The sequence below is a fragment of the Corticium candelabrum genome, chromosome 18, assembly GCF_963422355.1.
Source record: "Corticium candelabrum chromosome 18, ooCorCand1.1, whole genome shotgun sequence".
NCBI lineage: Eukaryota > Metazoa > Porifera > Homoscleromorpha > Homosclerophorida > Plakinidae > Corticium > Corticium candelabrum.
Genome location: NC_085102.1, coordinates 801618 through 816927, shown reverse-complemented (window position 1 = coordinate 816927; position 15310 = coordinate 801618). Strand labels below are relative to the sequence as shown.

At 40.8% G+C, this 15310-nt stretch overlaps 1 protein-coding gene across 1 annotated transcript; it reads left to right on the top strand.

The window, feature by feature from the left end:
- The first annotated feature begins 522 nt into the window (after positions 1-522).
- LOC134193964 (collagen alpha-1(XI) chain-like) lies at positions 523-13932 on the top strand. Its single transcript, XM_062662839.1, has 13 exons — positions 523-643; positions 894-1005; positions 5080-5124; positions 5184-5255; positions 5328-5372; positions 5425-5496; positions 5557-5610; positions 13189-13260; positions 13326-13370; positions 13433-13522; positions 13578-13631; positions 13702-13755; positions 13829-13932. Exons 1-13 carry the CDS (start codon positions 579-581, stop codon positions 13889-13891), a joined length of 843 nt encoding a protein of 280 aa, XP_062518823.1. The 5' UTR covers positions 523-578; the 3' UTR covers positions 13892-13932.
- The last annotated feature ends 1378 nt before the right edge of the window (positions 13933-15310 follow it).

The following is a 15310-nucleotide window of genomic DNA, read 5'->3' as shown; positions in this document are numbered from 1 at the left end:
GGAGAGCTTGAAGTTGTAGCCCCTAGAGTGGGTGAAGAGAGCGTAGCCAGAACTTGCATGTTGAAAGGGTTAGACGTCGCTGAAAGCATTTGATAACGCAAAATTTTCAAAGTTGAATGTCATGGTACGCGTTACGGCCTACTAGCAAATTCTCCACTGAATGTCACGTGCCTGCAACCCAAACTACGCAAGCGCTAACTAACCGACAACGAATAAGAAACACAGCAGAGTTTATTCCGTCACTTCTCGACCTCTGGAAGAGGCGGAAGAGTCTTCCAACACCTCTGACCACTCTTCCGACACCTCTGACCACTCTTCTGACACCTCCGATAATAGAGAAATGAAGCAGAATGAATCTCTTCTGTCTCTTCAGAAGAGGCAGAAGAGAATAAAGAAACGCGCCCTAAGTACATACCCATCCCTACATACCCATCATTTTCTCAAAATGTTTATTTTTATTTTTTAGCTCATAGACACACAATGTGAAGCTTGTTTTCCAGACCCGTATGCGCTAATATTGTGCACGTGACCATGCAAGCTCTGTAGCCCTCGCATCTCGTGCGAGCTGCGTCACGATAATGTCTTTTCTTTTCTTGCTTGCATTTTCATCATCTTTACTTGCAACAAATTCTCAGAGTCCCAGGTAAGATTGCAGAACGACAGCTAACATATTGTAGCAAGACAAGCTTGCTGTACGGGCGATGTGCTGCATACGTTCAAATAGGAAGTCCTGCATGTGCTCGTTTGCAATTACTGAGACTATGGCACAGTTTTTGTGTATTCGTACTAGGCTACGTGCGGACCTTCTTGCATATTGTCTAGCACCTATTGTACGTTTGAAATGCAGTTTCCGTTGCAACGCCTTTGGTGGTAATGTGCGTGTTTCTTGGCAGGACTGATGGTGGTAATGTGAGCGCAACGACTGCTACTGTTTCGACCTTTTCGGTTTTTAGGCCTGGAGTAGAGCCAACGACCCGTTCTTGTCCGTGTACCAAGGGAAATCGGGTGTGTACCTGTACGTACGTGTTTGTTTTGGCTGCTTTGGCAGACTAGATGAGGAGCTGATATTTCTGAATATGAAGACCCAGCCATATGACTCATCTGGGCAATGTGCATGCTGTAAAGACTGTGTGTCGGTCTCTGTTGCGAATAGCTTCTTCCTTGCATGCTGTTGACAGTACCCAAACTTATCAGTAATTAATCAGACTACTATAAATTAATTACATCAAAACGCCGTTTGAAAAGAAAGGCAGCCAGTTAGAAAGTACAGAGAAGGTTGGCAGCTATAGTACGTAGTTACTAGGTAGACAGCAGCTGGGTTTGTCTTTTTAACAAACCACATTGTATGGTGAAACTGGATCTGTGAACGGAAGTAGTTGGTTCTAGTTGGAAGCTCGTTGTAGTCTATTTACACCTACACAGGGAAACTGGGTGATGCCGCCAATTATGAAACCTGCATGACTCCTTGTATGGAAGAATTACGCATAATTATGTAACTGATTTTGAAATCCTAACTTGTTCTGGTTTGCAGTATATTTGACATGTGTGGAATTACAAATACTGATTTTCAAGTAAACAGAGTAGGGGTACATCAAGTATATCAACTGGAGATGTTTAGTGCTGAGTTTTAATTCTCTTGCAGGTGTAATGGATGTACAACTATTTATTGTTAGAGGACAGTTGCTAAATTATCTTGTGTTTACATGTGTTATATGTTAGAGAAAGGAAGTGGGCATTGTGTGTTGACTTAGTTTGTAATGCAAACCAAAGCCACAATGTGTGTTTGACATGTAGTTTGAATCCAACCTCATTTCTTTAACTAATCAATCTCCTCTTAATTAATCAATCTCCTCTGTATTTATTCAGCTAGTAGGTACAGTGGCAGTTAATTGGAAAGTGGTCAACAATTGGGATGTTACATCTGAATGTGCAATTGGATTCTGCATGGTACTGTTGGATGTGAATCTTTTTTTAGAGAAATTTAGCATGTTTGGCTTGAGGCAAAGCAATTCAGCATGTGCTTTGGCTTTCTTCTTATACCTCATTTACACGAGCACTTGTGAGTGAGCTAGCCTGTGCTGGCTCGGTTCTATGGTACATGTAAACGTTGCCGAGCCATGCCAGCTTGGCTCGGCTTGGTATTTCTAGCCGGGCCAACACGGAATGGCTCAGGTCAAGTAGTTTGTGTAAATGCATAGCGTGCTGGAAAACAAGTCGCGAATGCTCATGAGAGATTCCTGAATGGAGTTGCTTACAGTAGGCATGATTCGAAGCAGCTGACAATACATACTACTGCCTGTTTCTTCCGACTCATTTACACTGTTATACACTGAGTAGTTTATTTAGTTTTGATTGACTGAATATTATGTTATCGTGTGTGTGTGTGTGTGTGTGTGTGTGTGTGTGTGTGTGTGTGTGTGTGTGTGTGTGTGTGTGTGTGTGTCATAAATTAATTATTTGCACCAGTGCTGTGTGCGACGCAGATAATAAATAAATGAATAGAAAAATGGTACAATGGAGTAGAGCAAGACAGACTGTAGCTGTGTCTTATCCGATTGTGGAGCGACCAAGATGTGCAAGAAACGAATCTTTTGAACTCTGTTTCTGTAGCTGTCGCCTGGCGATAGACCTACGTCTCCTATAGACCTACCTCTCCTACGAATAGTACGACATCTCGTATGAATAGGACAACGTATGGCCTACGCATTTCTCGAGATGACTTTTATAAAGCCATAGAGAAAATAACATGAGCACCGTGGCTTCTGTCCATTGAAAACGTGAGCTAACTCGAGCTATGTCAATCTCAAGTAGCTAACACAGGTTAATGACATGCCCATTAACAGCAGTGGCTCGCTTGTACAGAGTGTGTCGTGTAAACTTGGGCTGGAATACTGGGTTGTGCCGTGTGGCATGGCTTGGATCGGTATGTGTGCTCGTGTAAATGGGGTATTAGGTAAGGGTGCATTTCTTTTGCCTCTTCTGCTCTTCTGGAATAGAAGTGTCAGAAGAGAACAGAAGAGGTCGATCATGCGCAGTCTGATCAGAAGAGCCAAGCCAAAGAAATGACCAGAAGAGGACCAAGAAGAGCTGAGCATGCGCATTAATAGTTTACACGTCCAGACGTACTCTAGTTGTGAAATTAATTAGCAAAATAAGGTTTTCACTAAAGAAATTGGATCTCTACTCGAAGAGGCGACTTTTACAACCGTTGTCTCCGTTCTGGTTCCTTAGAGGGGTCCTTGGAGAACACTCACTAGCAGCAGCTGTAGTTGTGGGACTTGATATTGCTGGAAGACCACTTGGTTTCCAAAGCAATGGAAGCGAAGGACGCTCGTACGGCTCCATCAATACGCGCGTTTTTAATGCGCATGTCTCACAAGTCACGAGACCTCTTCTCTTCTGCCTCTTCCGCCTTTCAACCAGAAGAGCCAGAAGAGGTCTCGTGCCTCTTCTAACACTTTAGAGGAAGGGGGGAGAAGCAAAAGAAACAACCAGAAGAGGTCGCGTGACTCTTCTGACCTCTTCCAGAAGAGCAGAAGAGGCAAAAGAAATGCACCCTAAGTTCAGTGACATCACATGATCATGTGGAAGTAGTGCGTGGTAGCATATCCACTTGTAATGTTATCAATTGTTCAATATTTTGTTAGTTCTGACGCTTCTTTACCAGAAGCAGGCCTGAAGATGCATTACTAGAGAGCAAAACATTTGTAGAAATGAACTGTAATTATATACAACAGAGGTGTTTCTGCAAAGTCCTGAAAGAGGCTTGCTTGTGATGTGCATGCCTTGTAAGTTGACTTACTTTTGGTAGCGTGACAGTGCATGATAGAAACAGCCTTAACCACTACTAGTAAGTTCTCTTGCTTTGTCAAGTCGTCTTATTAAGTCTGTTTCAGTGACTGTGTATAAACACACCTTTGGTTTTGCATTTGTCTCGTCTAGCTATTCATTCATGCTTAGTTTACTTGTTCTTGTTGTGGCATAGTTGTTTTTACTGTAATCATGGAAATTTTAGTAAGTAATCAACTTTTGTAAATTTGCATTGATTGCATGCACTTCATGTGGGAGAAAATTTGGTAAGTTATATGTCATGTGTTAGTACTGCTAATTAGTGGTAATTAAGTCACTCTCAGAGGAAAATTTGCTTTTTAATGACATCGTGTGTGCACTTTCGCTTTTCTAGCCGAAGTTCAGTGTTACTAAAAAAATTGTATGCTATTGAATTTCATAACTTTCTCATTTACAAAATGCACGAATTAAATCACTTACTAAAATTTCAAGGATTACAGTAATTACAGACACCTGTAAATGTTTCATCTTTATTCACATACCATTTAGTCATTATCATACAGTTCTGTCACATTTAAAAAGAATTCACTTGTGAAACTACTGTTGTTGGTGTAGTTCAACAAACACACGCGTGCGTGCGCGTGCGTGCGCACACACACACACACACACACACAAAATGAGCAGACAATTGGAACAGTATCTCAGCAGTAATTACAAGAAGTTAGCCAACTGACAGAGAGAGTTGATCTCCAGGATGCTGCATGTGACAACAGAGCACTGGTGAGACTGCTGCCTACTTTGTCAGGATGTCATTAAATGAAATAAAGTGATTGTGAACTTTGTTCAAATAATGACATTGACATGCTACTGCATCAGTCTTCTTTACAAACCTAGGAAAGTTACATGCTTAATTAAGTAAAGTGCATATGTGTTGTGTGCCTGTGAAGTTGGCAATAACTGTATGGATAGGCTCATGTGCTAGCGTTTACAACATTTTAGCATGTACCTAAATGGGTAAGACGTACTTTGAAGCAGCACTTAGTAGTTGTAGAGTTCTTGTTTTGCATTTAATATAAATTACGACAGTGTGCAGTGCATGTGAGTGTCAATGTTTAGTTAGTTGTTTGCAATAGAAATGTAGTTGAAATTTACGAACGATGGATATTGTAGGTTTTGTGTCTGGCTAATCTCTATTGTCAATTTGTGTGCATTTTATACATGTATCTACTGGTATATATTACAGCATACCTGCATGTTGCTATAGTGTGTTTGCATTGATTGATTTTATAGGGTGCAATAGGTGAGCCTGGTCATGCTGGCCCACCTGGAGAACAGGTATGAGTTGAGAGGCAGGTGTTCTGTTTACCGGTATTGACTAGTATTGTTAAATGCAGGGTCCACTAGGTCCTGAAGGTGTCCGAGGTCCAGTGGGTTCATTTGGTGCACCTGGTGCGATGGGTGCTAAAGTAATTGGCTATAGTATATATATATACATATCTATACATATATTTGTTGAGTTCTTGTTGATTTACTATTAGGGAACTCGAGGGGATCCTGGAAGAGATGGCAGTGAAGGTTCAAAGGTATAGTATTAGGATTATGTAACAGCAGTGATAAACAGTTTTCTATTAACAGGGAGAAGTTGGTGACAAGGGTGAACGTGGCCATAAAGGCGATAAGGGAGCGAGAGGATTTCCAGGCCTGCCAGTACTTTTTAATGTTCTGTGCAATGCCTTTACAATTAACATAGGAGGGTGACATTTACAGGGTCTAAAAGGTGAAATTGGTGAAAAGGGGTCAAAAGGATCTATAGGAATTCAGGTATTGTTTTAATGTAGTTGAAATTTTTGATGAGAAATGCCTTGAGTTATGTGCACCACCACGTACAAAATTGGTGTAGTTTGTTTATGTGTATACGTTGTTGCACGTGCTTATCAGGAAATTTTTTTCTACTTAATCTAGTGCATGTAGTAAGTGTTGTATTTGTAGAGAGGAGACACAAAGAATTGCCCAATAGGAGGGAAGACAACACACAGTGGATTAACACAACTCGCAAATTGTTGTGAATGCAATGACTGCGAAAGTACTGGTCATTAATATCTATAGTTACTAGGACTAGTTACCAAGATGCTACAATATCCTCTCTTCCTAAACAATAACATAAAATAGCAAACTCAAATTATCTCCAGTCATACCCATTCACCATATCATCTAGGCAGCTGTCCTTTCGTAGACCTGGTGGAAATCTGTCTCGGTTCGTGTGCGGCCTTTTCTTATGAACTGCTCTCGCTAGGAAGTTTGTTGTAATAGAGACACATTGCTTGTGCATGGTTTCGTAAAATGTTCATCAAAACCAAGAACCAGTGACTGTCTTCTTACGTCTATAGGTCTTGCTTGCAGCTGATCAATGTGTACTTTTCGTTCTATAACCTGATCATTTATTTTCACAGATTATACTGTTTGTCAAAAATTCCAGTAACTGTAGCTGGCCTCCATTTAGTTTTTCTTGACCTTTTTGTTTGTTGAAGTAAAACGTTATCTCCAATTTGAGAAGGTTTCGAGGTCTTGACCTATAATCATAACACTCTTTCTGCTTTGCTTGTGACTTTTGCACTTTTCTTTTCAATGATGTTTCCAGAGTACTGGTAGGCGAAGGCGGAAAAAGAAAGTCTAATGAACATCGTAGATGGTGTCCCAGAAGAAGTTTAGCTGGTGTCTCTTCTGTCGTCTGATGACAAGTATTCCTATAGGCAGACAGAAATTGATCAACGACATCATCTAGTTTCGCATTTTGCTCTTCCAGTCTTTTGCGCACTGCCTTCTTGAATGATTGAATAGATTGCTCAGCTTGGCCATTACATTGTGGATGATACGGTGGATTTTGTGAATGAAATATCCCATTCGATTTTGCAGAATTCTTGAAATGTTTTCGATGCGAATTAGGGACTGTTGTCTGTTACGACTTGTCGAGGTATTCCAATCATTCGACTTAAGGCGGCAATGGTATCTGTTGCCCCATTTTGAATTTTAACAACTTCTGGCCATTTCAAATGAGCGTCAATGGCCAATAATTAACCACATCTAATTTGGAAAGGTCCAGCAAAGTCCAAATGCAAATTCTACCAAGGGTAATCAGGGAACTGCCAAGGATGTGAAAGATTGTTACAATAAAGCGCCAAACATCACATCTACGAACCATGGCTTCGATTTGTTGGTCTATTGCTGGCCACCATACATATCGTCGAGCAAGTTTTTTTCATTCTCAGCTCCAGCATGTGCTCTATGAAGCTGTTGTAACAAAAGATGGCGAATTGCAGATGGCACAACCATGCGTATCCCATTGTCATGCTTTAGCAAACACACCCATTGCTCAGAGACAGTTGATGTAGACACAGCATCTTTTCAGTTTGTATGGCCAACTATGGCGAACATATCTAACAACCTTTTGAAGATTGTGGTCTTTTTCAGTATGCTTTAGAAGTTGATGATAGTGGATTGAGCCAGTTTTAATTAAAGGATTTTCATTTCCATTGAAGCAATGTAGGATTTCGTTTTGTCCTCTCCATTAAGACTAGAGTCTATATCGTCATCCTGCGCCAAAGGTAAGCGAGATAGACAATCTGCATACCATGATTAGTAGGTCTCTGATATTCAATTTGATAATCATACTGTGACAGCAACAGAGCCCACCTTGCTAAACGACTACTAGCTCTCATTGTAATTGTAATTTTAGTGCTATCAAAATAGTAGTCAGCGGACGATGGTCAGTTCTTAAAATGAATTTTCTTCACAACAAATAATCACGTGAGTGCCAAATACAATTGATAGACTTTCTTTCTCAATCTGCGAATAATTTTTTTCGGCTTTAGACAAAGTTTAGAACCATATGCAATGGGTCGTTCTTTTCCATCAGGACGAAAATGGAATATGCAGCAGCCAATGCCTCTTTCACTCGTATCATAAGCCAAACAAAGAATGGTTTGGGTCATACATTGTTAGAACTGGCAATTTCATAAGCAGTTGCTTGAGTTGATCGAATGCAAATTGGGTCATGGCACTCCAAACCCATGGGGCATCTTTTCTGTGTAACTCTATGAACGGAGCCATATATTCAGACATCATTGGGAAGAATCTGCTGAAGTAATTTGCCATTCCCAAAAACGGTCTCACTTCTGAAACGTCTTGTGGGGTTGGCATGTGTTGAATCGCTTGAATTTTAGTGTCAGATGGGCGAATGCCTTCAGAATATGATGTGTCCAAGGTACTCAATAGACTCTTGAAAGAATTGACTTTTTCAAACGAATACCATTTTCTCGCAAACGTTCTAAAACATTAGTTAGATTTTGAAGGTGCTCTTCATCATAGTGGTGCCTCTCATAGTGATATCGTTGCAGTTGCTTTCAATCCACTCAACACCTTATCCATAATTCTTTGTAACAATGCCAGTGCAGAGCTAATCCCAAGGGGAAGTCGACCAGACGATATCTAAAAGGCCTTTATGTGTATTGATCACAGGATATCGTTGACTGTCCTCATCAACTTTAAGGTGATTATCAGTATCAGATAGGTCTAATTATGTGAAAAATTTACCACCAATCAGTACACTAAATGAGTCACTTGGAAGCAGAATTGGGTGCTGATCGACTATCAAGTAACGATTGAGAGACTTGAAGTCCCCACAAATTCTAATGGTACCAGATGACTTGACTACATAAAGCTGTATCAACAGGTTCCAAAACATCTCATTTACCTATTTCTTTGTAATTCCGCTTCAATGTTTTTCCGAAGATGAATTGATGGTCTTCTATAAGGAAAAACCTTGAGTTCAGCATCAGGTCAAACATGGATGCTAACTGACTGACTACAACAGCCAAGATTATCACCAAAAACATTTGTGAATGTGTCTAGAACACGCGTTAACCGACATTGAAACTGCGACAGTCTTTCAACAGAAAATGTTACTTGTTGACTGGTCAAGGATGTGAGAAATGTAATACATACTTGAGAAAGACCTGTTTTTCTTACCCAGTTCATTCCTAAAAGATTTGATCCTTTGCCGTGGTTCACATAGAACAACACTGTTATTGGTGGAGTATTGTCGAAATGTACTGTTTTTGAAATAGTGCCTTTGAAGTACATCGTGTTTCTGAGTATTCTTTGATAGTTTTGGTTTTCCCAACGCTATCCAAGACTTCTCATTCATTATTGAATAGAGAAGCACGACGGTGCTAAACCCTCGGCCGGTGTATGTAATGACATATCTCATCACGTGATAACATTTTGTATACTGATGTTTTACCCCAACCTACTGGTCTTAGCTAAGGTTTCCAATGCATTTGTGTAAGCAAAGATGCTAAGCGTGTAACTCGTCTCCACCTTGCGCGTATAGTTACAGGTCAGTCGTTTCGTCCGACAAACAGACGTGCTGTCATGGACAATGCACGTTCTGCTTTGTAAATTCCCAAGGAGTGCCAAATTTCTGTTGAAGACAATCTATTGATTTTTACAGCAACACCGCTCAGCCATATACTGGTACAGTCGGTTGCTCGTCAGAGGACTACTGTACCCTTAACCCGGAAATCCAGACCTCGACATAATGACACATATGCGCCAGTGTCTACTCGAAATTGAATCATTTTGTTTTCAATGATAACATTGACGACCAGTTTGTTTCCAGCGATATGGATGTTTTCATCCATTGCAACCTCTTTACACACAGACTCGATATCTTGTTCTGACGAGTCCGAATTATTTTCACTGCTTTCATTAGATTCTGAACGTTTTGCTTCAGCTACTTTCCTTTTATTGTCTCTTCATTGCTTTGAAAAGATTGGTTTCTGCGAGCTGGTAAACTTCTGACATCCAGATTTAGATGCCCGTATCTGTCACACTTCGGGCAGAATAATAATCTTCGATGATCTTTCAAGGAACACTCAAAACTATAATGGTCTTTGACACCACAGATATAACAGAAGCTTCTTCTTATTTTAGGCTTTCCTTTATCTGATCTAATTTTAGTGTGCCTCTTATCTACGAATTGAACTGATTACGCATAACTGTCTCATGTGGCTAAGACACTGTCCTTACCTCCTTCAAATACTAAAGCATCTGCCAAAACTTGTTCCAGGCTCCTGCTAAGTAAGTCGTCTTTTTCATAAAACTTTTGTAACATCTGATCGTCTCTATAGGCAAGCAACAAATATATTGCGAAGGCGACTATCATACTCAGCAGCAGTAAACTGGCAGTTGGATGCTATTTGCTTTAGTCCATCAAAGTACAACTGCACCAACTCATCCGGCTGTTGTTTTCGACGATGTAGACGGACTCTACATTACATTTACTTTGCGGCAAAAAAAGGGTCTAACCTGTTCAATCGGTTTATCCATAGTATAGTCATTGAACTCCTTCAGAAGAATAGCGTTCTCCAGGCAAAGGCATAGCTCTTCATGAAGGCACTTAGTGAGCAGGTTTCGTTTAGTTGCTTCATTGATAGTATGATTGTTCTCTGCCAACTGCACAAGAAATTAAAAGAACTGCCTTACCCAGCTGTCAAAATGTCTAAGGGAGTGAGTCTTCGTTTTCCTCTTCTTTGAAAGAGCCAATAGATTTACAAAGTCTCTCAAATGAGTTGAATCCTAAGACCGACTTTGCCAGTTACTTCTACTGCAACACAAACTGTTTGCAGCACCAATCTGGAGCGAGGAGACACAGAGAATTGCTCAATAGAGGGAAGACAACACACAAAGTTGATTACCACAACTCGCAAATCCTTGTGAATATAATTACTGCTAAAATACCAGTCATTAATATCTATAGTTACTAAGATACTAGTTACTAGGATACTACAGTATTGTTGTCACTCTAAATCACCACACAGTAAGATATTTCTGAGTTGTAACAGTTAGTTTATTAAAATTTGAAACGACTGGCTCTAGAACTTGAAGCAGCTGCCTTCAAACATATAGTTTGTGAATCCAATCCTACCATGGTATTTTGCATATATGTAGCATCCCAATGTGAAGTGGTCGCTGTGGTACTGGCTGGCAATACGCTGTAATCCTGACTTTATCACGGAGGGATTCCAGGCGTATGACATTGTGAACACTTAGGTGAATTTGACCTTGGTTTTTGCGCATACCGTCGGATTTCTGCTGTGACCTCAGCTGGAACTATATACTTGTAATTACATTAATTGGTACTGGTCCGGGACTTGTATACAGCGGAATAATGGCCAAATCCATCTGGTATTCACCCAGTATTCTAACAGATATATAACCGGCAGGGACATGCAGTTAATACCTATGTTTATTCTTATGATGCTGCTATTCCAATGTAAAGAAAGCTCCAATACGACATAGAATAACTACAGTCACTGTTTGTTCAAATTGTAAAAATTGATTGATACTCATGGTGATCTTCTGGAACACGGTTTGCTTTTTCTTCTACCGATTCTCTGAGCTGCATATGTCCGTAGTCCATCAAATGTCTCTTTTGCAGTGAAGTTAGATGGAGTTTGATGCAGACAACTGGAGCAAAACTTATGGCCGCCTCCCTGAACGTAGTTGTCTTATCGACAAACGATATGCTTTCTGTAAAGGAATGACTAAAACGTAAGCAACTATTGCATAAGCTTCTGGTACACGTACAAATTTGCACATTCTGTGTGAATCTTAAAATTCATCCCTAGAGTGATGCATATGCGAGTATATAGACACAGTAGATCTCTAATAAAGGCAATGTCGTTCAAGCGTTCAAAATAGTCACACAATTCCTTCACAGATAATTGCTGTTTTCCCATGGTACTGTTACTGGCTAGTTAATTAAAAGTGCTGATTTAGTCAAACCATTTTGGCATATCCATTTTTTGGTATAGCTAGCCCTATGTAAAATCTTCATGCGTTTCACATGAGCGTTTCATGAGTATCTCATGAGACTAGCATGCAGTCGCATGAGCAAACACTGAGGAATTGCATGAGGAATCGCACGTGGAATCGCATGAGGAATCATACGGGGAATCGAACGAGGAATCGCTTGTGGAATCGTCCATGAATTTGCATGAGGAATGGAACGATCTTCGATCACATGAGCATCCGCATGATCGACGGGTACATCAGTTGTAGGAGTTTCGCATGAGTCCAATGCAAGTGTTTCCTGTTGTTGGCATCTGATGACTTTGTGACTTCCTCTTTCGTTGTACTTGTCAGAATGTAGCAGCTACGTCTGCCTACAACAGTACGCTCTGCAGCTTTTCTCCAAGGTCATAACGGAAAGCTGTCTGAAAGAAAGTAGTGTACACTAGGGTTAGTGTTTCATGTGAGCGATTTAGGGTGTCACTCCGTTAGACGCGAGCTCTATGGTGTCATACATGCATTGTGCATGTGTGCAAGATCATGGGCAGAGACTTGTACACGTAGATTACCTTTTGATTCAGGGTTTTTCACTCCGTAGCGATGGTAAGAAGTAAAAGAACACTGACATCTGGTTCCCGACATGCTGTCATGTATGGAGATATAAAATTCCCGCGTCTATGTTACAGAGCATGTGCTGTTGAAGATTTCATTGACTTAGTCTGGTAGGCGCCTACATTGGCGATAGTGTGGGCAACTGAATGAACTTGAACATGTCTAAAAGGTCTCTACATGGGACATTGATGAGTCTACACTGCAGTTGGAAAAGAAAAGGCAAGTCAGCGGAATATATAGCCCTCAACATCAGTCATTTAGCATAAGTTAACCTCAACTTCTCATGCGAAGTGCGGACGCGGAGCTCAATTAGTCATGCGGAGCTTGAACAAACATTTTATGTGAAGATCATGCGGAATAGCCTGTACCGCATGAACTTCTCATGAGAACCACATCCAGACTTCATCTCCGCATGAAAATCAGGATAATCTCACACGGAAGCGGCTGTTTTATGTGAATCACACAAGGAATTAACTCACGGATGCATGAAGGTTTTACATACGGAGGGTTTAACTAGTTGAAGTCTCTGCCAGCTTGTCTTGATTTGTTTCATTGCCAGTTCTGTTCTTCACAAATCAACCAAATCTTTGCATACAAATCACTTTTGAAATTGCAGTTGAAATAGCCAACTTTCTGCGTTATATATGAAACTCTACTTCATACTCCTGAGGCCACAGTCAACTTGATCATCTGTCCTTCACTTACGCATGATACATCTGGATAAAAGATCAAGACTACAGCTTTGAGATGAAAAAGCACTATTGTTGCACTGTAGAGGTTTTGTTTATCATAGAAAGAGACTTGCAGAAATTGTTGTGCACAGGTGATAGTCAGTGCATGTCACACAAAAAAGCAATTGTTGTTGTAGCTATAGTATGCATAGTGTATTACATGTAATGCTTTAGTAATCGAACTGCCTACTTTAATTGTTTGCAGGGTTTACAAGGGCTAGAGGGAGTTCGTGGCCCAGTTGGTCCTCGTGGACAACGTGGACCTCCTGGGCAAAGAGTAAGTGATAGAACGTGTGTACAATCATAGCTAGCATTGCATTGTGATTGAGTTCAACCTAACAGGGGTACACAGGGCTGGAAGGGCCAGTAGGCATTCCTGGTCCCAAGGTTTGATAACAATTCAATTGTGTATATGAAATAAGTGGGCACAACTTGCGGCTGTTTGTTAGGGTAGTTTAGGTGACAAAGGATCGCAAGGATTACAGGGTGTCATTGGTTTAACTGGCAAGAAGGGTGAGGTTGGGCCAATGGGACGAAAGGTTTGTAGTATTGAAAAGACTGATCAGTAAGCTACTTACTGGGATAGAGTTTCAGGGCAACAAGGGAGAGATTGGATTGAAAGGTGACAAGGGATTTCAAGGGGAGAAGGTATCCAATGCTGTATCATTTGTTTGTGCTAGTAGCTAGGTTTCTTACCTTTGTGTGGTGTGGTCAACAGGGTATCAAAGGAGATCAGGGTTGGAAAGGAGTTCAAGGCACTGTTGGGCCTGTAGTAAGAGCTACCTTTTCTCTCAGAGTAATGACATTATTGACATTATTAAACAGGTTTATTTTTCTGGCAATAGGGACCTATTGGTCAGAAAGGCGATCAAGGTGAACCTGGATTGAATGGAGTCCCTGTAAGTTAATTGCACTAGCTGGTGTGTGTGTGTGTGTGTGTGTGTGTGTGTGTGTGTGTGTGTGTGTGTGTGTGTGTGCACGCACGTGTGTGTGTGTGTGTGTGTGTGTGTGTGTGTGTGTGCACACGTGCGTGTGCACATGCATGCATGCATGTGTGTGTGTGTGTGGTGTGTGTGTGTGTGTGTGTGTGTGTGTGTGTGTGTGTGTGTGTGTGTGTGTGTGTGTGTGTGTGTGTGTGTGTGTGGTGTAAAGAAGAAATGATGCTTAACGTCTACTGTGGTTGGGGCACACTAGCAGAATGGCTGAGTCTATGATGCCCAAACGTATTCTTTGGGCGCGGTTACTAACAAAAACACCTTTTCACGGTGTGAACAGGCGGTGTAGGTCACGAGCGGGCACTAAGCGATACGCCCCTTTTCATCAAGCGGTTGTGAACGTTCTAGACGGTTTCCTGGGTGCAGTGTAGCTGGCAAGTACTTTCAGTATCGATAAGAGTTATTCTGTTGAAGTTGTAGTCTTATTGGTGGTTGTAGTCAAATTTGCTTACGAAACCTGTTTGGTCGAGTTTCTTCCTGTTTGCGGGTGAGTATGATATGCTAACAGTCTTGGTCATTTAGTTAAGTGGCATTAAAGTCATAAAGTCCTGGTTACCCCTGAAAAGTATTCTGCATTTGCTCCAAACGGACTGCCAACTTGTCATATGATACCATCCTGGACCATGATGCAGGCAAAGCTATGCATTTTGTTACCAAGTTGCAATACATTGTTTCTGCCTATTCTTTGCATTCATTTGGACATATTGGAATTGTGCCGTCTTTCGGTATTCTTCTGACTTGAGTTGAATTCCTTCTCTATAGCAGTAGGCATTCTGTCAAGAGGTAGTCTGGTTAATCTTACTTCATTAGGAAGTTTGATCTAGCATGCTTGATATTCTTATGTATAACATGTTGATCTTCCAGCAGCTTTAAGATTTTTTATTGCCTGGTTGCTGCTATAGAATAGAAGCAAAAAAGGTTTTCGTTAATAATAATTATTAACCCCAGTTCTTCTGCTACATGCATGAGTACAGGAATTGTCAACAATTTGAACCTGTCAAATACATGATTAATCGTGTGTCTGTGAATAGTTGTAGTATTAGTAGATGGTTGACTTGTTCAATCACTGAAAGAAATCAAAATAGCGACTGAATTGAACTGTTTACATCATTAGTTTGAGAACTATTGATGATGATGATGATGATGATGATCGATGATGATGATAATGGTAGTTGTGGTGGTGGTAGTGGTGGTGGTGGTGTTGGTGGTGGTGTTGGTGTTGTTGGTGGTGGTGGTTGTGGTACTGCTGCTGCTGCTGCTGCTGCTGATGGTGATGATGATGATGATGATGATGATATGTTAATTTATTAATTATTTACCCAGAGAATAATT